This window comes from Peromyscus leucopus, chromosome 8b (genome assembly GCF_004664715.2).
Source record: "Peromyscus leucopus breed LL Stock chromosome 8b, UCI_PerLeu_2.1, whole genome shotgun sequence".
Classification (NCBI taxonomy): Eukaryota; Metazoa; Chordata; class Mammalia; order Rodentia; family Cricetidae; genus Peromyscus; species Peromyscus leucopus.
Window position 1 is genome coordinate 95,770,841 of NC_051086.1, and position 24,531 is coordinate 95,795,371.

Here is a 24,531-nt window from a genome sequence, read left to right on the forward strand (position 1 = left end):
GCCTCAGGGCACTCCTGTCTGTCCTTTTTCTTTTGGAGCCCCAGGAGATGGGCATTTCCAGCCGAGTTCTCCTGTGGGTCTTGGTATTTCTTGGAGAGGAGATCATTTTATTTCCTCTGATTCACCCTCCTGCTGCTGCCAGGCCTGAACTGTCTGTCCTGGGATTTCAGCATCTGCTCCTGTGTGACAGGAGGAAACAGCTCTCTCGGGCACCAGCCTCGGTCCTTCCTGCTAGAATGTCAAGAGGGGGAGGTGTGTGTTTCAGAATATGAGAAGTACGTGTGCTGCCCTGGAGGGAAGCCGAAAGCATCCCTGCTCTGTCTGCAGGATGGCCTTCAGCAGGTCGTTCTGGGGACAGCTCTCACGGTTCCAGAGCCTTCGGTTTCTCTGAGACAAAGCTGCAGAGTGGGTGGAGAGGTGGAGTGAGAGAGCTGGCCAGGAGAGGAAGCCTGGCGTGATGGTGCATGTCTATCTTCCCAGTGTTTGGGAGGCAGAGGCAGGGACAGCAGGAGTTAAAGACACCCTGATTACTTAGCAAGTTTGAGACCAGCCTCATCTACATGAGACCTTGTCTAAAATAAATAAATAAATCTTTTTTTTTTAAGATTTATTTATTTATTATGTATACAGAAGAGGGCGCCAGATCTCATTACAAATGGTTGTGAGCCACTATGTGGTTGCTGGGAATTGAACTCAGGACCTCTGGAAGAGCAGTCGGTGCTCTTAACCTCTGAGCCATCTCTCCAGCCCCCCCCCTTTTTTTAGATTTATTTATTTATTATGTATACAGAAGAGGGCACCAGATCTCATTATAGATGGTTGTGAGCCACCATGTGGGTGCTGGGAATTGAACTCAGGACCTCTGGAAGAGCAGTCGGTGCTCCTAACCTCTGAGCCATCTCTCCAGCCCAAATAAATCTTATACGCAACTTACCCCATTCATTGAATAGCTATACATACACACTCTGGCTTTTTTCTTTGTTTTGAGACAGTGTCTTGCTATGTGGCCTTGGCTGGCCTGGAACTCACTATACAGTTCTGTCTAGCCTTGAACTCATAGCAATTCTCCTGCATCAGCCTCCCAAGTGCTAGGTCTACAGATGGGCACCCCCATGCCTGGCTGCCATTTGAATTTTAAGATTTGTGACTCTGTATCTTGTTGCATTCATTGAGCTAAAGCTGGTCCAATTAGTGGGCAACAAAGCTGGGCTTTGAAACCTACTAAATCCCAACACCTACTCTCCAAACCTCCCAGTGCACCTGCCTGATTGTGACAGGTCACACTTGAGACCTACACAAAGAACATTACCCAATTTTGTTTGGGGCAATTCTGGGGAGACCTATCGGACAGTTGAACTCAGCTTCAAAAAATGTTATGCAGAGACATGAATGAACAATGAGATGTTTTCATTGTAGAGGTCAAGAAGAACAGGTCCTGAAATAGGATGATGACTCTAGACAGGGCCTTTAACACTGCTGTTGACTTCATCCTACCTGGATCCTTGCTTCAAGCTAGGGAGTTGGTCTCTACTCCGTGTCTACACATAAAAATCATCTGAGGCATTTTTCACAAAATGTTGATTCTCAGTTATGTAGGGGATGGGGAGTGGATCTGACCAGGCTGGGGTGGGACTGGGTCACTGTTCTTTTTTCCTAAGTTCCCTAGGTGGTTCTCGTGTGCAGCTAAGGTTGGGAAGCATTATGGTAATGGGACACAGGGAGAGGCTGGCAGCAAGCTGAGGTATGCCTCTTCTGATGGGTTTATGGGAACACATTTTCCAAGGATGATTACCACCCAAGAAAAGAGGCCAGATGTCTGCAGTAGCTGGAAAAACCAATTGATTTCCTTTGCAAGACATGTTAACATTTTAGTATTGACAGGATATAACCCTAGAATCTCTCAGGAGGGCTGTAGGAAAGCAATCTCAGGCAGCTATCTGGTCCATTCCCCTGGATTACATAGTGTTGAGAGGGGAAGGAACTTCTATAGATGGATCTGTGTTTTAAAGGCAAGTCTCATGTATCTCAAGTCTCAAGTCTCAGAGCAGCCTCAGATTCTCCTTACACATGCTACAAAGGAGGCCGGCCTTGAACTCCTGATCTTCTTGCCTCTACCTCCAGAATGCTAGGGTTATAAGACATGCACCACCACATCTGGCTACTTTTTTTGGTTTTGTTTTAAAGACAGTTTCTCTGTGTAGCTCTGGCTGTCTTGGAACTTGCTCTGTAGAGCACACTGGCCTTGAATTCAGAGATTTGTCCACATCTGCCTCTCAAGTGCTGGGATTAAAGGTGTGTGCCACGACTGCCTGGCATGTATGTATGTATGTATGTATGTATGTATGTATGTATGTAATACAAGATCTCATCATGTAACCCAGGCTCGTCTCCAGCTCTCAGTACCCTGCTTCATCTTCCTGAGGACTGGGATTGTAGGCATCCATCACTACATCCAGTTAAACAGTTTTGTTTTGTTTTGAGACAAAGTCTCACCAGGTAGCTCTGGCCGCCCTGGAACTCACCGAAAGATGCCTGCTTCTGTTTCTAAGTGCTGGGATCTGTCTCCCAGGGCGTGCCCCACTACACCCAGCCAGGCAAAGGTTTCTAAGGAAAGGAAGACAACGGACAAGAAGAAAGGCAGCTTTAGGGGAGGGGACAAAGCAATCCCCACTATTCCTGCTGTGGGTTCCAGTCCTTCCAGCCTCTCATAGCCCCTTCTCGGAGGGCTTCCTGGTTGGCCTCCTCCTTCAGGGAACCTAGAGGACAGAAGTGCCCGCAGCAGCAGCCTTTCCTGCCGGAGAGCTGGCAGAGTCAACATGCATCCCAGGAGAAGTGGGCATTTCAGCGTCTGCCCTAGAGGTAGCTGGCCCTTTTAAAATTTTTATTTACTGTGTGCCCGTAGTTGTACACACAAGTCACCGCAGGCGTGTGGAGGTCAGAGGGCAACTTTGTGGAGTCAGTTCTCTCCTCCCTCCACGTCAGTTCCAGGCACCAAACTCAGATGATCAGCCTTGGCCAGGGTCTTTATCTGGTGAGCCATTTCCATGGCCCCTTAGCTACTACCTCTTTTATGATCCCCAATCCCCGTGCCAACTCTCCCCCTGGCTTCCCTCTGCTCTTCTCTGTTATTGTGGCCTGCAGTCACCGGGCAAGGCCTGGTTTTCCTGATGACTGTCAGCCCCTCCCTTAGGGAGCAAGGGCATGCTCTCACTTTTTCCAGCTGTCTTCTCGGTCTGATTTAAGGGATATACAGGGACTGATGACACATGAGCATGGGATCTTTCTTTTGCTTCTTGGGTAATTGTCCTATTAACAGCTGACCCAGGCAAAGAGAAAGGGGAGGGCCTGAGGGAGGGAGGAGGGTGCTTTCCTGGGTGAAGAACACACCCTGGATTTTACAAGGTTAATCAGCCGGTTCCGGGAAGGAACCAGTGCACCTGCTCAGACTTGATCTGGAACTCTAGACAGAGTGGAGACCGGCTTTTGGGCTACACTCCCAACCACTGCATATTAAATATCCCCAGTGCCTGCCCCCTGCCAGGCCTCAGTTGCCTGCTGTTAGGACAGAGGTTGTCTGTGTTGGTAAATCTCAACACATTGTGAACTTCCCTTCTCGCCCTTCCTTCCCTTGCTACCCAGGTAAAGTGTGTGTATGTTCTACCTTTGAGTTATGATTCTAGCCTGTGCCAGCCATAATATCTACACGGTCTAACTCCACAACAGTTTCTGATCTCTCTTTTTCTCCCCCAGTCTACACACAAACAATTATTATACACATTTAATATAGTGCTGGGTGGTAAAAGAAAATGATCAGGACAGTGTAAGAAAATCCAAAAGATCTCTCCACAGCTCTCCCACCCTCCTCCAACTCAAGCGCCACTCCTCAGTGCCGTTCTCCTGACATCTGGGACCCCAAGGGAGGGAAGGGAAGGAGGAAGAGTCACTGCTATTCTGTGATACTTAGCAATTATTCAAAAGCGACCAAACAGGGCCAGCTGAGGTTGCACAGCGCCTGGGAGGCATAGGTAAGTGAATCTCTATGAGTTCGAGGCCAGCCTGAGCTGCATAGTGAGCTCCAGTCTAGCCAGGGCTGAATAGAGAGATCCTGTCTCCAAACAAATAAACAGACAAAATAAAAAGTGACCAAATAATGATGAAGGTGGTGGCAGCCACTTGTGAGGCTGAAGCAGAAGGATCACATGTCCCCAAGAGGAGTTTGGGTAACATAGCAATACCTATGTAGTAGAATATTTTAATGTGTGTTACATTTGTTTATGCTGCATTTGTTTAGCTCTGTGAAGCTGTGTTACTGTGCCTGTGTAAAACATCTGATAGCTTAATAAAGAACTGGCCAATAGCAAGGCAGGAGAAAGGATGGGGGGGGCTGGCAGGCAGAGAGTATATATAGAAGGAGAAAACTGGGAGGAGAGATCTAGATCTAGGAGCCAGAGGAGGAGGAGGACTCCAGGGGCCAGCCACCCAGCTACACAGCAAGCCACGGAGTAAGAGCAAGATTTACAGAAGTTAGAGAGTGGGAAAAGCCCAGAGGCAAAAGGTAGATGAGATAATTTAAGATAAGGAAAGGTGGCTAGAAACTAAGCCAAGCTAAGGCTGGCCATTCATAATTAAGAATAAGCCTCCCAGCCGGGTGGTGTTGGCGCACACCTTTAATCCCAGCACTCGGGAGGCAGAGGCAGGCGGATCTCTGTGAGTTCGAGGTCAGTCTGGTCTATAGAGCGAGATCCAGGACAGACTCCAAAACTACACAGAGAAACCCTGTCTCAACCCCCCCCCCCAAAAAAAAAAAACCCAGCCAAACAAACAAACAAAAAAGAGTAAGCCTCCATGTGTGATTTTGGGTGTGTGGGGGGAGGGACAGGTTGATGACGATGGACCTGGGTAGCAGGTCCCCCAAGAAAAGAGTGAAAACAAACAACAAATTGACGCCTAATGTGGGGCGTCAATTGTGTCCTTTTTTAAAAATGGTTGCTGCCTTTTAAGCCACAGCTGTCCGAATCAGCAACTGGAACTCTGCTGTTACCAGCAGCGGTGAGGCTCCAACCCTCACAAAGCTACGAAGGGAACTTAACCTCTGTCCCTCCAAAGAACTCAAGATTCAAAGGTCAAGGTGGAATTCTGCCCTTCTGAGGCTGAATAGCAAGTATCTCACCTCCTCTCCCTGCTAGCGTCCTCCAAAAAGCCCTCTTGCTTCTCCTCACCCCTCCTTATAGACCTTTCTCACCTGGCTCCTCTCTACCACTTCCTGTCAGCTAGTTTGTTGACTCAGCCTCCTGACTGCAGGTGAATTTTATTTAATCAAACACATCTTTGCATCATTAAACAAACGTCCCCGAGCATAAACAAAAGTAACACACCTTGAAATAATATTCTACAACACCTCTGTTGGGAACATTTTCCTTCTAGCTGTTCTTAAGGACACAGAGTTTTTGCTCCTGGGCTGTTTTACTGTTCTCTTCCTCCCTGTCAGAATTCCGGAGGGAGCATCCCAAGCCAAAGACAAGGGAAGACACGTGACATAAGCATGCTTGGGTGGGTTGGGGGCATCTCAGCTTTCACAGCCACCTTCTCAGTGAACTGGAACAGCACATGACACTTCACCAGAGTACTGTGAGTTACAATGGCATCCCAGACTTCCGTACTGCTAGGTCAATTGTCATTTCTTTTTCTTTCATTCTATTGTGAGACAAGGTAAGTTCTCTCTATAACTGAGGCTGCCCTTGAACTACTGATCTTCAGGTAAGCTTACCAAATGCTAAGATTAGAGGTGTGGGCTATTGTGCCTGGTCTGGCTCCTGTTTCTCCTTTTAAAAAATATTTACTTAATATATACTTTTTGTTTTATTTTTGAGATTATAGTTACACCATTTTTCTGTTCTCTTTCCTCCCTCCAAACCTTGCCATATACCCCTCCTCGTTCTTTTTTCAATTCATGGTCTTTTTGTTTTTCTTTAATTGCTGTTACATGTATGTATGTATGTATGTATGTATGTATGTATATACATATGTATTCCAAAATATACCCTGCTCAGTTACTTGTATGTATATTTTCAGGGCTGACCATTTGGAACTAAACAAACAATTTCTGTCCTCTTCCCTGGAGAAGACTTTTTCTCACTCAGAATTCCTCAGTTGCCCATAATTCTTCGTGGAGGGTTGAGGTCTCATGGGCTTTCCCCCATCCTCTTTGGCACATCTTGCTGTGGAATAATCCTTGTGTACACTGTGAAGATTTGTTGCTGTGATTGGTTTAATAACAAAGCTGACTGGCCAATAGCTGGACAGCATAAAGTTAGGTGGGAAAGCCAAACTAAGAATGTCAGGAAGAGCCAGGCAGTGGTGGTGCACGCCTTTTATCCCAGCACTTGGGAGGCAGAGCTAGGTGGATCTCTGTGAATTCAAGGCCAGCCTGGTCTACAGAGCAAGATCCAGGACAGGCACCAAAACAACACAAAGAAACACCCCCCCCCCAAAAAAAAAAAAAGAATGTCAGGAAGAAGGGCAGGGTCAGTGGAGTTGTCAGCAGATGCAGGGAGACGCAGGATGGGGATGCTAGTACTAAGAAAAGATACCGAGCCACGTGGCAAAGTGAGGATTAAAAAATATGGGTTAATTGAAAATGTAAGAGCTAGTTACTAATAAGCCTGAGCTATTGGCCGAGCATTTGTAGTAAATATTAAGCTTCCACCCACAATGTCTATTGGCATTGCTCTTGTTCAGCTAAACAAACAAACAAAACAAAAAAAAACCTTACTTTTAATAAAACTATTTTCCTCACAAATGCTGCTGCATACTGAGGGCCGAGAGTATTTATTTGTGTTTGCCACAGTTCAGTTGGTATACCTGCTGGAGCCCAGAAGAGCCTTTCCCAGCATCAAAATCATACCTACTACTTCCACCAGCCACCAAGATACAGCAGTCACACAGTGGAAGAATGCCTGAGACATGAATGCTATTTCTTGCTTCAAGGGATAAAACCAGAAAAAGTTCCTGCTCCTGACTGTGGACAGAAGGAATCTTCAAAATCCTGCTGGGTGACTGAGTTTCCACCTGGTACCGTTGAACTGCTGACTTGTTACTTGTATGTGTATTTTCCTGGCATACTGGGATCACTTCCTCTAAGGCCTCTGGCCTCTCCATGCTTCTGTCCTTCAAGGTCTTGGCTAGAAAAGGTACCTATTACTAAGTTCTTGGCAAAGATGTGGGTGAGGGGTTCATTCTGACTGAGAAGGACTTTTGTGCTGAGTACCAGCTTGTTGAAGTTACATTACTGGGCTCCAGGGAAGCCAGGGTACCTATCTTCCCAAACTAGGTCACTCCTACCAGGATCTAGTTACTGAAGTTTGTGCAGATCGCCCAGTGAGAACCCCCTTCTCTATTCCCTGTATACCACTTCCAGTGGTTTATACTCCATGGTCCCACTCTTCAGGGGAGGCTGGTCCAGAGAAATCACCACCTCCTCAAGCCGAGTGAGGTGTGTTCCACCCATGGGTAAAGGACCCTGTGCTTGCACAGGACTGTGGGTGATGGATTATGATGGGATGCAGCCTGCAAGGGACACGTGTAGACCTTCTGTAAACTGTTCCTCTATCCCTTTTTTCACTAACAGCAGTATTTACCTTCATGTTCTTGATAATTTAGTGGCTAAAACATAGTCTGTTTTCTTGTAGCATATCATAGCCTCTTTCCAAGTGTGGAAAGTAATTCTTTTTTTTTTTTTTTTAAATAATTCTTGACTGTATTATCAGAATTTTAGGACAAAAGCTTGGGCTCTGGCAGTTCTAACTAGCCAGGCTCTTGGATCCATCCCAACATATCAATTAAAGAGATGAGTGTCTTAGTTACTTTTTTATGGCTGTGATAAAACACCATGACCAAGGCAGCTTGTAGAAGGATTTGGGGTTTACAGTTCCAGAGGGCTAGAGTCCCTTCCCATCCTAGCGGGGAGGGGTGACAGCAGGCAGGCATGGCAGCAGAGCTGGACGCGGAGAGCTGACGGCTCACGTCTCTAACAGTGAACAGGAAACAGAGAGAGGGAATTTGAAATGGAAAGTCTGCGGAAACCTCAAAGCCCGCCCCAGTGACATACTTCCTCCAGAAAGGCCACAACTTCTAGGCCTCTGCAAATAGACTTCAGCTGGGCAGCAAGTATTCGAATGTCTAGAACCATGCAGGTCATCTCATTCAAACCACCACAAGCAATGGGGAAAAGCAAAGACATTTTTAATCGAAGCGGTTTATTGGAAAGAGGAACAAGTTAAGGAGTTGAAACTGAATTTGTCTTCAGAGTACTGACGTAAGTTCTAGATTAGCGGTTCTCAACCCTGGGGGTCTCGACACCTTTGTGGGTCAAAGGAACTTTTCATAAGGGTCGCCTAAGACCATCAGAAAAGACAGACATCTACATTATGATTCACGACTAGCAAAATTATAGTTATGAAGTAGTAAGGAAAATCATTTTATGGTTGGGGGTCATCACAACACGTGGAACTGTATTAAAGGTCACAGCAACAGGAAGGGTGAGAACCAAATGCTTTAGATTTAAACAGGGGAAGAACTGAGACAACAGGCAAGATGCACGCATAACGAAGCTGTCTTGGGCTAGGTGAGTTCTGGTTCTGCAAAGTGGCCTGAAGAAGTGATTGTTTTCAAAGCCTGAGGAAGCAACCTGGATTCATGAGCACTCCTGCTTCAGGAAACAGCCTTATTACCAGAGAGATTGCCCCCATTTCATTAGTTATCTGACTGGAGCACATTTTAGGGGACTTGAAGGGGCATTTAACAACTGATTAAAAGATGACTAACTAAACAAGATAGATACAAAATGAAGGGAGAGACTCTGGGCTTTTATTCTGCTTTTAATTATCTTGTGAGGTCAAGTGAGGAATCGAGCCTTAAAAAAAAGAAGAATCAAAAGTAGTTTCCAAAGCCTGTAATAATTGAACCTCTTCTCCCTTTTAAGGAAGGTTTGTTAGGGATTGAATTTAGGGCCTTATCATTTTGTTTATTAGATTCCCCCCCACACTTTTCTGGCCATTTTTGTTTTTTAGATAAGCTGTTGCTATTTAGCCCTCATTGGCCTGAAACTCAGCATGTAAACCAGGCTGATCTCAAACATGCAGTGATCCCTCTGCTTCCTGAGTGCTGGGATTACAAGCCTGTATCCCTACACCCTACACCCATCTGGGCATTGATTTTGTTAGGAATGCACTCTAGCTGAAATAGGTGAAATGCACCCATAATACAGCACTTGGGAGGCTGAAGCAGGAGGCTTGCCCTAAGTTCCAGGACAGCCTGGGGCTAGAGAGTGAGAGCCTGTCTCAAAAATAAAACAAAACAGACCACTGTACTCTCAGAATGCTTCCATTTTAGTGGGAGCTTCGAATTAACCGCTTGATTTCCTTTTCTGTTGTTACTGTCTTTTATCACAGCAGTTTGAACACCGTACTAGGAAAGTACTCTAGGTAAGTACTCTATCACCAAGTACCCCAGTACTCCTTTTTTTTTTTTTTTTTTCTGTCCTTGAACTCACAGAGACCCACCTGCCTCTGTCTCCCAAGTGCTGGGATCAAAGGCATGCGCCACGACGCCTGGCTGCCCTGGTGTTTTGACACACATTTCTAGTCTCATAGAGTTTATATTCTAGTTATTTATTGGGATACACTAAAAATGATGAGTAAGTAAAACAGTCTTTGAAAGTGTAAACTAGCTCAAAATAATTTATATTAAAAAGGTGTATAGGAGCTTGGTAATTTTTGCAAGGATCAGTTGAAAAGATGCTGGTGCATATTTATATCCGTTAAAGTACTTTACACTCCATGAACCTCTCCAAATTCAGGCTAAACTTTTCACACACAGTGTGAATTTATCTGTTATCAGTTGGCCTTGTCCTTAATTACACAAGGAAAATGAGCGATGAACTGTCAACTAGATTATGGCCTCTTTAAAGGAGCCAAGAACTCAGCTGGCACCTCACCTCTGTCCCACAGTTGGGAGCAACACAGCACAAATTCCAATTCAATGGTTTCCTAAATGTGGTCTTTGGACCAGCTGCATTAGAATTACTCTAGAGGGCATGTTATCCGGTCCCTACCCCACGGCTACTAAACAAAAATTTCTTTGGAGTTTGGAACCTAACAAAGGTTGAGAGCATACTAAATTTGATAGTCACAAAAAATGGTTTGGTAGTATTGGTGTATGGGACTGGAGAACTCTGGAACGTTCCTGAAAAGCAAAAACTACGCTGTGTACGAGAGGTTGGGGGGGAGGGGTTCGCCGTAATCCTTCGATGACAAAAATGGTGACCGCGTCCCACCTCTCACACTACCAACATCCCACTACGGCCTCGATACTCTGTCTGCCCGGCAGTTTCCGCCCTTTGACCGTTGCCTGGGCTACGAGACACCACCCTTCCTGCACGACCCAGGTTACAACGCCAGGCCCTAAGGCAGAGAAGGGGTACAGGTTTCCGTTGCCAGTACCCAAGATGGCGACGCGAACGTCGCCACCACGAAAGCCACATGCTCCGTGCTCCGCCTCGGCCCCCTTAGGTCTCACTGGACTTTTGCAAGTCACCGTGGGAAGCCTCAGGGATGGAATTCCGGGCTCCGGGGGCAACACCGCTCTCTCTGCCTGAAAAGACCTTACTCCTGGGCACACAACACACCAGAAGCGCCTAACTTATAACACCGCCCGGCTTCGACGCGCGGCGGAGGGGTTCAGAATGCCGGACACTAGGGCCTTCGCCCCACTCATTGGCGGGCCCAGACCGCGGGGCGGGCCTGCACATTCATTGGTCCGTTCTCCACGTCAGTCTCGGGAAAACGGGGGCCGAGGAGGCGGGGCCACGCTCGGCTATTGGGTTCTCGTCGCTGTCAATCAAAACGACATCCGGTGACGGAGGCAGGTCCGGCCAGCGGATTGGAGCAACTGTTTCTGGGGTGGCCGTGGAGGGCGGGCTTCCGAGTGCAGTGCGAGGAGGGGGCGGGGAGGGAAGCCGAGGCTGGGCGCTCCAAGCCGGCCGGAGGTGGCGGCGGCGGCGGCGGCGGCGGTGGCGAGGCCGGGACTCGGGCTGAGGGCCTGCTGTGGTGGCGGCGGCGGCGGCGGCCTACGACCTCAGCAGTGGGTACCTGACACCTTCCCTTCCCTGGCGAGAGAGCCGGGGCGCAACAGGGCCCCGAGGCTGGTGGGATGAGGGGCAGCGAGACGTGGTTGAGGGACAGGAGGCCGGAGGCCGGGGGCGGCCAAGCGGAGGAGTCCTCGTCCGACTCGGGCCCCGGGCATGGCCGGAGAGCGACGCGAGGCCCCAGAGAGCGCGCTCCCGGGTGGGCTGGACTGAGAAGGGCCGAGGGCACGGGAGGGCGTGGTGAGGCCGGCCTGGGGAGCGGGGTGGGGCTTCGGGAGCGGAGGGCGGGGTGAGGCAGGCGCTCTTAGGGTGGGTCAAGGCCGGGCAAGTAGCACTTGTCGCTCGGTGTCCCGGGAAGCTCGCAGCCGAGGCGCCGATCGTGGGCATGGCAGCTTGGTCCCAGCCAGACGCGGGTATGGAGCAGGGTGGGACCGGACTTGGGCCAGGGTGCTCTCTGGCCTTCTTGGCTTGGAAGAACTTTGTCCGCGCTCTCAAAACTCGGTTGGCACTGGGGACGTCTTAGTAATAAATGGCGTGAGGACGGGCGGGTTATCAAAAAGCAGGCCTGTTTACTCAACCGAACGAGGGGATTCGGGGGTGTGTGTGTGTGCCTCGTACGGGTAGATCCCACTTCACCTTTAGAGGGAAGTGGAGAGTGGGTTACAACCGAGTTAGTTGGTTTATGAGGTTAGTGGAAGCTCAGAAGTAGAAACCAGAAACAGAAAGGCAAATTTACCTTCTCCCCACTTGGCAGCTTAGATTGAGAACTTGGCCATATCTTTCTTCTTTGGCTCAGAAGGTCATGCAAATAAAGATAAAACCTGTGAATTCAAATTCTGGATGGAGCAGGGGCTCACCCTCCTCCACTGCTCTCCTGTACCTTTTCTCCCCTTTTATTTTCCCGTGCTGGGATTGAACGTGTCTTTGCCCTTTAAATTTTTTTTTTTCTCCTTTACTATTGAAACGGTCTCATTATTGTGTCCAGACTGGGCTAATGCTTCTGCTCCTTATGGTTCAGCTTTTTGTGTGGCCTGTGCTATTTGGCTGTTTTTTTTTTTTTTTTTTTTTTTTTTTTTTTTTTAACGCAAAAATGGTAGGAAAGGGAAATTTAGAAGTCAGAAAAACAAAAAGGTATATTTCTTTGTGTGAGATGGGGGCCTGAACATTCCCCTCTACTTTTCACAGGTCTCCCATCAATAATCTCTTCCCACCTCTTTAGAGTTGGAAGGGACAATGACATGGGAAACCAACTTTTTTTTTTCCGAGATAGGAAATGGGCTTCTCGTGCTAAAATTAGAAACTGGGTAATGTGTTCTGTTGGGAGTGTTGGTAAATTAGACAAAGTAAAGATATTTTGAATGCTGTGTACAGTGTCTGCTTCTTCAAAGAGAGCTACTTTGAAAAAGAAGGGAAAACTATAGTATTTGGTAACTTGAGAGTGGGCCTCTCCTTCCTTCCCTAGTTGGTACAACAGGTTTGGTTTGGTTTTTCCATGTAAAAGTAGCCTTTTAATGTGTTTCCTACCTTCCCCCCTGAAGGTTCTTACCCTGAGCATGATGTAAAGAGCTTGGAATCTTACCTCGTTGCTCTTGTGATTCCCATTTCAGGTTTCTCTGGAAACCCCCCTGGTAAGTGCAGAGGAGGCGGGACACTCTGACCCAAGACAAAGACCTGTAGCTCCAGCCAAAGAAAATAAACCCTAGGAAGGAGAAAGAAAGAAGGAAAGAAAGAAATCCACTCGCCAGCTGTTCCTTCGAACAGCCTGCAGTGGGGTCTCCACAGAGGACAGCCGGTGTGAGTGGGAGCTGACTGGATGTGGACTGGAGACAGTAAGTGGAGAGGGCCTTGAGGGCCTGGACTGGCTTAGCAACAGCTGAACTTTAGAGGTGAGGTGTCAAGAAGGCAAGAGTGAATGCGGTCTGGAGTGTGGCTTTCGCTCCACAGGGAGTGCTTTCCTCTGGGGCCGTCAGGGAGCTCAGCCCCTGTGTTGTGCCAGGGTAGGGTACAGGGTCTCCTACTGAGGAGGGTGACCTGCTGGCTGGAGTGGCAGAGCAGTGGCCTTGATTTGTCTTGTGGAAGATTTAAAAACAAAAAAGCATAAACATTCTGGTCCTTCAGCAATGCTTTCTCTGAAGAAATACTTAACGGAAGGACTTCTCCAGTTCACCATTCTGCTGAGTCTGATTGGGGTTCGGGTGGACGTGGATACTTACCTGACCTCACAGCTCCCCCCACTCCGGGAGATCATCCTGGGGCCCAGCTCTGCCTATACTCAGACCCAGTTCCACAACCTGAGGAATACCTTGGATGGCTATGGGATCCACCCCAAGAGCATAGACCTGGACAATTACTTCACTGCCCGGCGACTCCTCAGTCAGGTGAGGGCCCTGGATAGGTTCCAGGTGCCTACTACTGAGGTAAATGCTTGGTTGGTTCACCGGGACCCGGAGGGGTCTGTCTCTGGCAGCCAGCCCAACTCAGGCCTCGCCCTCGAGAGTTCCAGTGGCCTCCAAGATGTGACAGGCCCAGACAACGGGGTGAGAGAAAGTGAAACGGAGCAGGGATTCAGTGAAGATTTGGAAGATTTGGGGGCTGTGGCCCCTCCTGTCGGTGGAGACTTAACCAAAGAGGTTAGTGGCCCTGTGGTGGTGGGTGGGCCTGGGTGTTGGGAAGGAGTGGGCTGGTTCTGGAGGCGCGTTGACTCCACTCTGAGCCCTTGGGGTCCAGGGTTTGGACCTCTGGCACTGCTTGGATAGGAATGGGCTGAATTGTCTGACTTTCTGTGTTTTGAACCGTTGACCCACCTCTGAGTGTCCTGTCAGGGCAGGGTGGTTCCTAGACCACTTAGATCTCAGTATGACTGCTGGAGGCTTTAGATGGGGGAGGCAGTGTTATGATGGGCTTTGATCAAATGTATGTTGTTACTAAGACACATGCTATGTAGCCTATTTTGTCTTGTCGTCATTCCCTCCACCGCCCGCATTAAAACATGGATGCTGCACCCTGAAGTTCTCCATTGCGGTTAGGCCTGTGTTGTAAACTCCCTTGAACTCTCCTGGGCTTGAGCCAAGGGGTCGACTGGGATAGTTATTCTTGGCCAGGAGAAGCCAAGGCTCCCAGTCTTTGCTGAAGGCCCTCTACGGGGAGTAGAGCAGAAAAGGCTGGAGCTGGAAGAGAACTGTGCTCTTCCCAGGTCAGCTTGTTCTGAGCTGGTAGAGGTGATCTCTAGCTCCTGGCACAGGGCTGACAAACTTCTGGGAAGAAGAGGATTCAGTTCCTTTCCTTTAATGATGCAAATGTCTACTGCTGCCTCTGTCTGACCTAGGTAGTGAAACAGCCTTGGCTTGCCCCAGGCCCTAGGAGCTCAAAAAGACCCACTGCACTGGGCTGATTAATGTGAAAGGTTGGCTGGCTGCAGAGCGAGACTCCTGCCCATCATCTCAGACCACACTTTGTCTCCCTGTCATTATCTCAGTTGTCTTATTAGTGGCTGACAGAGAACATGGCTTGTATTAGGTCCATGGTCCTCATTTAGGGGTGATTTTGATTTTGATTTATTTATTGTCACAGCTGTGGGGAGGGACGCTACTGGCACCTGAGAGGCAAGGCAGGGATGCTGCTGACTCTCTTAAACAGCACAGGGCAGCCCCAGACTACATAGTCACTGAGATTGGGAAAGCCACTCAGATCAGCTAGCTCTTACTGGATCTGTGTGAGAGAAGCTGGGATTGTCTGATCATGGAAGTCAGGAGCATGGCTGACTTTTTTTTTTTTTTTTTTTTTTTTTGGCCTTTTGTCTTATATCCTTAAAATTTTATATTTATGAGATGATCTGGCCGGCTTGGATCTTGCTATATAGACCAGGGTAACCTTGAACTTGTGCCTTTCTTGCCTCTACCTCTGCCTCTCCTAAATGCTGGGATTGCAGGCATGTTCCACCGTTTTTGGCAGTGTCTTAGGTTCTCTCGGTGTCTCTTGAACTTCACCTTTTCCTGCTTCTCTTATCCTGTCTTTCAAATGGGCTTCTGAAGTCCAGTGATCTGAAAAAACCTATTCCTGCCCCAAATGGCATGGCACATTCTTCTCCTGAGAACCCTACAGGGTTTAGCACTGACAATGGCCTTCAGGGAGTTTTTCGGGGATATAGAATGTTTGGGTGTGTTTGGGCAGAATGGGATGGAGTTTGATATCTGCTTTGCTGTTTCTTGGTCATAAAGAAGGTTGTGTTTTCCTTGACCCCAGGCCTTTACCACTCCCTTTGGGAAGTTGGGTGGGTCATGCCTGAGGGACCTAGGCTGGGGAGGAGGGAAGGGAGGATTATGATGTGCCTAGAACAACATTTCCTCAGTAACTCAGGGATAAAAATACCCAGGTCCAGAGCATGTGACAGGCACTGCTGGGGCTGGCATTATCGCTGGGGTGGTAGTGCTCCCTGCTGCCAGGCCTGTTCGATGGACAGCCATAGCTTAGGTCCTTGTCAGGGATAGGATTCCCCTCCAGGTTGGCACCCTGCCCAGAGCAAGGGGTGGCCTGTTTACAGCTCTTCCCCGGGCAAGAAGCAGGCTGCAACCAAGGGAGGACACACTGTCTCTCTGACCTGACCTTAGGCTCTGGGGGAGTAGTGGGGAGGAGAAAGCTGTTTCCCCTGAGAAAGCAGTTCAGGAGGCAAATCTGCCAGGTTTTACCCCCTCCCCTGCTAGGATTGATCTAGTCGAGGTCGGACACCAAATGCTTTTTTCCCCTTCTTGATCCTCCACCCCCACCACAAATTATTCTTTGAAAAGCTAAAATGAAAGGGGGTAACTGGCATATTTGGGGCCAGGATGGTGCCCAGCACCCGTCTCTCTAAGGCTAGGCTTCAGAATCCTCTGTCCCCCACCTTTTGTCAGGGGCTGGGCCTGGCCTGCACTGACATGTCGCATGTATGTAATGATGGCTTTCCCTTTCCTCCAGTCTGGCCTGTTTGAGGGTGACAAAGCTCCTGGCCTTTTTTTTTTTTTTCTTTTGGCTTGGGAGCCCTGGGTTTCTGCCCAGCCTGGCTTGTGATCCCTAGCCTTGAGGACTGGCCACAACCTTCTTAAGGAATGGGAAAACTCCTTCCACTTTCCCAGCAAAGAATTTAGTTTCTTAGTGAAGCTTCTGGAGGAGTGTCTGCCCAGTCACAGGAGTGGGCTGGAAGAGCAAGATGCGACAGGAGGGAGGGAGGGAGGAGAGTGGCCCCCCCCCCAGGACTCTTACTGCACCACCCCAGCTGATTGACTGGGCTGGGTGGGGCTGCCCGCCCCTGGGTGCATCTCCTCAAGGAGACGGAGGCGGCCCAGGGATGGGCCGGTTCCTTGCGGCAGCTTCTCCAGCTGCCCTGGTGCAGAGATTGGTTCCCTTCTGCAGCTAGGTAACAGGCGGTGGGAGGGGATTGGCTCCTTCCGCATCTCCAGCGGAGACTTGGGGGAGGAGATTGGCTCCCGGCGCAGCCTAGGTAACGACAGTGGGAGGGGATTGGCTCTTTCCGCAGCCCCAGCTGCTGACCTGGGGGAGGGGATTGGCTCTCTGCAGCCTCAGCAGTGACCTGCGGGGTGGGAGGGGGAGGGGATTGGCTCCTTGCGGCAGCCTAGGTAACAAGTTTGAGGGGCGTGGGGAGGGGGAGAGGGAGGAGCGGGAGGACAGGCCCAGGAGGTAGCTCGCTTTCCTCTGCAGCGTGAGCACGGAGCATGGGGTGGGAGTCCCGACTCACTGCAGCCTCTGCGGTGAGCTTAGGGTGGGGGCTGCTGGGCGCCTGAGTGGAACTGGGGTTGTGAGGTGGGAGGGGGCTGCTCCAGGATGGAGGAAGGGGGCTGGGCTGGGCCGCCCAGGCAGCAGCACGGGCGGGGCACCTTCCTCGGGCCCCTCGGAGCTACCAAGGGGCCACCCTTCCAGCCTGGTGTGCTTCCTGCAAGCCACGAGCTCCTTGCAGCCCCCTGTCCGGCTTACCGGCACCGGCTGCCCTGGGGCTCCTCTCGCAGACCATGACCCGCCTGGACCGCAGCTCTCACAGTGGTGGGGGCCATGCCAAAGACAGGCCACTTAACTCTTGGCTGGCTGGTCACCGGGTGGCCCAGCCCCCCTCTGCTCCTGGGTCCAGGGCTTCTGTTCAGGTTGGTGTATGGTGGGAGACTCAAGGGAGAGGTATATGTGGGAGGTCTTAGGGGTCTTAGGATGGAGTAGGTGGTGACAGGAAAGTACCGACCCTGCTTGGGGGTACAGAGGTGGGTCTGGTCTAAAGATACTTTTCAATGGAAAGTGTGTGCTTTTAAATCTCTAAATGGAAGGCACCACTTGAGGGTCTCTTCAGGCTTGTTGGGAAGACTCCTAAAGGGAGGGGTATATATAGGAAATCCAAAGGACTCTTGGGCTTCTGTGCTGATGTCAGTGGGGGTGGCAGTTGGTGCAGGAACTGTCTAGGAGCCACAGAACAAAGTGGAAGGAGGCATTTTAATGTCCAAGGTTGCAGTCAGAGCTCAGCAATGATGAGAGTTGTGTCCTTGAGTGGGTTGACTGACGGGGAGCTGGTGAGTCCTGGGGTGTGGTATGGGAGGGAGGGATGGAGGTAGCATTGGTGTAAGGGGATACAGTGAGATTGACCTGAGCAGGGGTGGAGTGTGTAGTGGGGATCATCTGACTGTCTGAGGTTCCCTTGGGAAGGAGGCGGCTTGCTAGGATCAGTTGAATTCTGTCAGGGACGGGTCTTGAGGTGAGGCTGGGCCTTGAATAGTTGTGGCTGTTGAAGCTTACTCCAGCTGTCAGCCAGTGAAGGGGAATGGCCGTAGGAAGGGCTGGAGACAGCCTGTCGCTGTCATTGGTTGCATCAGGTGGTTGGAAATGCAGGGATTTTCCTCTCCAGGCCACCCCACCCCTTTATGCAAATGCAGTGGCACCACAGGCTGATGCAAGCCTGGTCACTGCTAAGCAATTCCACAGGGCACTTTGCCCTTGCTTGCGGGAGTCAGGCAGTCTGTTTGCAGGGTCTCCTACTCCTAAAATGAGAGGGCTCTCTTGCTTCCTCCTCTGCCTTATTAGAGGAGATGCAGCCCTGCCCTTTAGCCTGGGTGTGACTCTGGCCCACATCCTAAACCTGAAGACCCGTGTGGCGCTAGATATGTTAGTAGTTTTTACTAATGGCTCTTTCGGTGGAAGATTGCCTGGGAATGGACGAACGATGCCTTACTGGTCAGAGGAAGCAAGGGAGAAAGGCTGCCAGGCCCGGGCCTGGGTAGAGCCCCACCCAGGACTAACTGGAATGTGACTAGGTGGGACCTCTGAGGGGGTAGGACAGGGAGCTCCCCCTGGAGCAGGGGGCTTCTTGAAAGCTAAAGTCATCTTGGTCTGTCTTTCAGGATATAGATCTGATTGACATCCTTTGGCGACAGGATATTGATCTGGGGGCTGGGCGTGAGGTTTTTGACTACAGTCATCGCCAGAAGGAGCAGGATGTGGATAAGGAACTACAAGATGGAGGAGAACGAGAGGACACCTGGGCAGGCGAGGGCGCGGAAGCTCTGGCCCGAGACCTGCTAGTAGATGGAGAGACTGGGGAGAGCTTCCCTGCACAGGTATTGATGCCTCCGACACTGGTCTCCGCTCCCCCCGCCCCCCAGACACACCAGGCTGGAGCTCTTCCAGAAAACTTGCTCTGGAGGAGAGTTGTGTCTTTGCGGTGGACCTGATTGTGTTTTGGCGTGGGGTCTATAAAGGCACAATGGCTGGGTGACGGGAGTGGGGAGGGGAGGAGCAGTGGACTCAGAAGCACCAGGTCCTGGCAATATACACTGCAGACAGGTAAAGTGTCTAGCATCTTAGGACACTTCTGTCATCCCTCCTGTTGTCCCTGAAGTATGGGACGAAGTCCACCATTCAGAATGGCTGGGACACTACAGACCTACAGCAGTTCTTGGGAAGAGGTAGCAGTCCTAGATAGCCAGGGCCCAGGCCAGTCAGACTTATAGTTGCTGTTGCCACAGGTGCCTGGTGGGGAGGATCAGACAGCCCTGTCCTTGGAAAAGTGTCTTAGGCTGCTGGAGGTCACCTGCCCCTTTGGAGAGGATGCTGAGGTGAGCAGGACCAGAGAGCCCACTGAGCAGATAGCACAGCCCGCACAACACCCCCGAGCTGAGGGCCAGCTCTTGATTTGGCCTTAGCCTGGCTGCTGGGGGTGAGTTCAGAGAAAGACGGGGCCAGATGGTAGTCGCTAGTGAGAGGGCAAAAGGGGTCTCCCCACGGTTAAGCCTGTGCTCTGCCTCAGTTCCCAGCAGACGTTCCCAGCATCGCAGAAGCAGTGCCCAGTGAGAGCGAGTCCCCCACCCTTCAGAACAGCCTTCTTTCTCCTCTTCTGACGGGGACAGAGTCGCCATTTGATTTGGAACAGCAGTGGCAAGATCTCATGTCCATCATGGAAATGCAGGTAGGATTGTCAGAGACTGTCAGAAAGCACAGGCTGCGGGGTTCTGTGTAGGTGTCCCAGCATGTTGTCATGTGCCCCTGGCTAGTCATTAGGAAAGTAGAGACATTGGGGAAGACTCCAGGTGTCCCTTGGGGCTGGGCGGGATTGAGCTATAACTCGGTACGGAGCCTTCCAAAGCATGGCCTGTCTGGAGTTGCACCTTCTCTTCGTTAGGCAGACGGACAGACAGATGGCTGCCACTCTCACACTGCCTTATTGCCATTGCTGTCTCCCGTGGCCTGCAGTCTCTACGTAGCCCTTTGCTGTTTTCTTTTTACAGTGCTGGGGATGGGGCCCAGGGTACCTGCGAGGCACGAGATCTACCAGAGTTCCCTTTAATCCTCATTGTTCAGTGTGGGCAGTGGAAGGTCAGAAATGTCTGGTGATCGCTTGTGGTCACAGCAAGTTTGGCAGCAGGTTTTCTTACCTATGTTTGGCTATGTTCAGTGTGTGTACTCCATTTCACTCCAAGACGGGAATCTAGCCACACATCATCAGGAGCCGGTCAGTCCTGCATTAGGGTGAAGGAACCCCTTGTGCTAAGCCTACTGGTCCAAGCTAGGAGCTTCGCTGTCCAGTTTCTTGCTCTTTTGCCCAGGGAGCTGTGCTTCAGTCAGGAGCCTGCAGGGTGTGAGTTTGCTCCTTTTGAATGCTGGTACAATTCTCCCTCCCTTCCAGGCTATGGAAGTGAATACATCAGCAAGTGAAATTCTGTACAATGCCCCTCCTGGAGACCCTCTTAGCACCAACTACAGCCTTGCGCCCAACACTCCTATCAATCAGAATGTCAGCCTGCATCAGGCATCCCTGGGTGGCTGCAGCCAGGACTTCTCCCTCTTCAGCCCCGAGGTGGAGAGCCTACCTGTGGCCAGCAGCTCCACCCTGCTTCCACTCGTCCCCAGCAACTCTACCAGCCTCAACTCCACCTTTGGCTCTACCAACCTAGCAGGGCTTTTCTTTCCATCCCAGCTCAATGGCACAGCCAATGACACATCAGGCCCTGAGCTGCCTGATCCTCTGGGGGGCCTCTTAGATGAAGCGATGCTGGATGAAATCAGCCTGATGGACCTGGCCATTGAGGAGGGCTTCAACCCGGTGCAGGCCTCCCAGCTTGAGGAGGAGTTTGACTCTGACTCAGGCCTCTCCTTGGACTCCAGCCATAGCCCTTCCTCCCTGAGCAGCTCTGAAGGCAGCTCTTCTTCCTCCTCTTCCACGTCCTCCTCCTCTTCTGCTTCCTCCTCTGCCTCTTCTTCCTTTTCCGAGGAAGGTGCTGTCGGTTACAGCTCTGACTCTGAGACGCTAGATCTAGAAGAGGCTGAGGGTGCAGTGGGTTACCAGCCGGAATACTCCAAGTTCTGCCGCATGAGCTACCAGGATCCTTCTCAGCTCTCTTGCCTTCCCTACTTAGAGCATGTGGGCCACAATCACACCTACAATATGGCACCCAGTGCCCTTGACTCTGCTGATCTACCACCACCCAGCACCCTCAAGAAAGGTAGCAAAGAAAAGCAGGCTGACTTCCTGGACAAGCAGATGAGCCGAGATGAGCACAGAGCCCGAGCCATGAAGATCCCATTCACCAATGACAAAATCATCAACCTACCCGTAGAGGAATTCAATGAGCTGCTGTCCAAATACCAGCTGAGCGAGGCCCAGCTGAGCCTCATCCGGGACATCCGGCGCCGGGGCAAGAACAAGATGGCTGCACAGAACTGCCGCAAGCGCAAGCTAGACACCATCCTGAACCTAGAACGTGATGTGGAGGACTTGCAGCGAGACAAGGCCCGGTTGCTCCGAGAAAAGGTAGAGTTCCTGCGGTCACTGCGACAGATGAAGCAGAAGGTCCAGAGCTTATACCAGGAGGTGTTTGGGCGGCTGCGGGATGAGAACGGGAGGCCCTACTCACCCAGTCAGTATGCGCTTCAGTATGCTGGGGATGGCAGTGTCCTCCTCATCCCTCGCACGATGGCTGACCAGCAGGCCCGGCGACAGGAGAGAAAGCCAAAGGACCGGAGGAAGTGAGCCAGGGGAGGCAGGGGGTGGACGCTCACTAAGACAGAAACTGGAGAAGGGCTGGGCCTGGACCTAACACTGGGGACTTAAATGCCTTCTTATCCAATATATCTTCTCAGATGGGATGACTGCGGGTCAGTGCACACAAGAGGCGGGCGCAGGCGCTGTCTGGCTTAGCTTCCCCACTGGGAGTGGGTGGAAATGACCAGATTGTTTGAGTGATTGGGGTCCCCAGCCTACTCCCTTCTTTCTCCTGAGGGAAGGGAGGTGTTGGCGTGCTGGAGGTGGAGGGGCTGTGTGGAGTGAAAGGGGGAAGGAGGACTTGGGAGAACAGAGAAAGTGGTGGAAAGTCTCATTCCTGGAAGGAGAAAAGGAAGGAAATCGCCTAAAATCAAAGCAGTCAGAAAAATCAGAGGGGCTGTTAGGTCCTTGGCCAGCATTCCAGGCAGTGAGCGCGACTCCAGTGGGCCTAAGTGAAGAAGTGGCTGGTGTGGAGACACAGACTGTATGCTGGGGCCGTGGGAGGGCTTCTTAACTGTTTCTCCAACTCTGTCATCCCTGATGGGGAAGAAGCTCTTGGATGGCACCTATATTGTTTGAGTTCCTTAACCGGGAGCCGTGGGGGACCCAACACTGACTTGTTTTCGGGCCAGAGGAGGGCAGAGGGTATAGACAGTGATAAAGAGGCCTGTGTTGCAGCAGCCCCACCATCAAGCATGTCACTCACTGCCCTGCCACAGCCACCTCCCTCCCTAGCCACCTCCTAAGAGCCTGCATGGAAATGCTGTACTCTTCCCACTCTCCCCCCTTTTGTGGTACCCACCCTCACTAGCTGCCTAGAGCTCTCTGGAGTGGGGTGCTACTCTGGCAGTACCCGGAACCTGGCCTATAGCTTCCTCTGCAGGGGCTAAACAGAAGCAAGGTGATGGTGTGGAGGGAGAAGCCAGCTCAGTGACCTCCAGGCACTGTTCAGCACAACACTGGGAAGTGAGCTTCCCTCGGGCCCTCTGCCTACCAACACCTGGCCTTGTCACTGGGGAAAACGAAAACCTATAAACCCCAGCAACAAAACCCAGTCCTCTTAGACTTTCTTGCGCTTTGATTTTTTTAGGGCGTGTGCCCTGTTTCACTTATAGGGCCTAGGATGCTTGTGTTGAGTAAGAAGAAGATGCCCCAATATTCAAAGCTGCTAAATGTTCTCTTTGCCATAAAGACTCCGTGTAACTGTGTAAACACTTGGGATTTTTCTCCTCTGTCCCGAGGTCTTGTCTTGTTTTCTTTTTTGGGTTTCTTTCTAGGAAAATGAGAAATGCATGAAAGGGCCAGAGATGCCCCTCCACTAGGCTTTCAGCTTCAGGCAGCTGCTTCACAGCCTGGTTAGCCTGGGCTCCTGAAGGACAGCCCTGGGGGAGGCAGGGAGGGCAGCAGCGCCAAGGTAGCCAGATGGTTCCAGGACCACAGTGTCTTTTTTTTTTTTTTTTTTTTGGTCACTTGCCACTGCCGCACCCCCCCCCCCCCAATCCTGGTCAGCTCTGGAGTACTGTCTGCCCCCCAACTAGCAGGGGTGAGTCAGGGGGAAGCACTGATTCTCCTCCCTGGGCAGGGAGGGGTTTCCTAACTGAGCAATAGGGATAGAAAGCGTGAACCTGGGAGTGCTTTTTATAAATTATTTTCCTTGTAGATTTTATTTTTAATTTATCTCTGTGACCTGCCAGGGAGAGGAGAGAGAGAAATGCTGTGAGCACATGACAAAATAAAATCAAATAAAATGGATGATTCAGCTTAAGTGCAGTTTTTCTCCCCGCTCCCCCTTTTGAATTCAGACGAGATTCCAGGAAACAGGCCCTGTGGGGGAAGATTGGCCGTTGTGTGGTCCAGGTAGAGTTCCCATGGGAAGTGGGTGGAGGTTGACAAAGACAAAGGAACATTGCATTGAACTCTCATGCAGGTGCTGCAGACGCTGCTTCCTGCTTTATCAGTTGAGATTTCTCAAAGGAAGGAGTCTGCTTTTTTTTTTTTTTCCTTTTGGCTTTCCATTCCTTGAAGAGGTGGTATCATCTAGCTCTTACCTGTCCACTTGCTACATTTTTAAAGCTTGACAATTCTGTTCATTTCTTTAGTAGCCTTACCTGCTGGAGAGAGAGAGACAGCACTGGACTGGAGTCGTGATTTGAAAATTTGTGAAATCAGTCGGGTGGTGATGCGCGCCTTGAATCCCAGCAGTCGGTTGGCAGAGGCAGGTGGATCTCTGCAGAGTGAATTCCAGGACAGCCAGGACTACACAAAGAAACCCTGTCTTGGAAATACACCCGCACCCCAGTATTAACCCATTGACCTAAGACAGTAGGAGAGGTGGCAGCAGACAGGAGACCCGGCCTTAGTTTTGACCAGCTCATTTCTGCAGTGGGACCTTGGGTGGCCATGCTTTCGGAAAGTTTGCTTTGTCTCGGTTCAGCAGTCAGTCCCTAAACTTCACCCAAAAGATTTTTCCATGGGTTACTCTTTTTTTTTTTTTTTTTTTTTTTTGGTTTTTCAAGATAGGGTTTTTCTGTGTTGCTTGGTGCCTGTCCTGGATCTTGCTCTATAGACCAGGCTGGCCTCAAACTCACAGAGACCTGCCTCGTTCTGCCTCCCGAGTGCTGGGATTAAAGGCGTGCATCACCACTGCCCGGCCCATGGCTTACTCTTAAGAGACCAATCCACGGTATCAAACTGTTCAGCATAGGTCTGTCTCATCAGTGAAGCAGAGGCTATTTTAGTATTGGAAAAGAAATTAGCCTCTGTGAATAGTGGATACGCACCTATAATCCCAGCACTTGAGCTGATAAGGTAGGAGGGTTGCAAGTTTGAGGCCAGCCTGGGTTATATAGTGAGACCCTGTAACTGTAGTGTGTAACTGGAA

The 24,531-nt window shown here is 50.6% G+C and overlaps 1 protein-coding gene across 9 annotated transcripts; it reads left to right on the forward strand.

Annotated features, from left to right (window-relative positions):
• The first annotated feature begins 10,986 nt into the window (after positions 1–10,986).
• On the forward strand, positions 10,987–23,221 carry Nfe2l1 (nuclear factor, erythroid 2 like 1). Of its 9 annotated transcripts, none has more exons than XM_028869036.2 (6): positions 11,052–11,139; positions 12,751–13,773; positions 18,514–18,729; positions 19,138–19,227; positions 19,419–19,577; positions 20,295–23,221. In XM_028869036.2, the coding sequence occupies exons 2-6, from the start codon at positions 13,264–13,266 to the stop codon at positions 21,636–21,638; spliced, it is 2,319 nt and encodes a 772-aa protein (XP_028724869.1). In that variant the 5' UTR covers positions 11,052–11,139; positions 12,751–13,263; the 3' UTR covers positions 21,639–23,221. The 9 variants fall into 9 exon arrangements, with proteins under 9 accessions (XP_028724872.1, XP_028724869.1, XP_028724870.1 ...); XM_028869037.2 differs by having other exon boundaries at positions 11,123–11,143; XM_028869035.2 differs by lacking the exon at positions 11,052–11,139 and adding an exon at positions 11,452–11,556.
• The last annotated feature ends 1,310 nt before the right edge of the window (positions 23,222–24,531 follow it).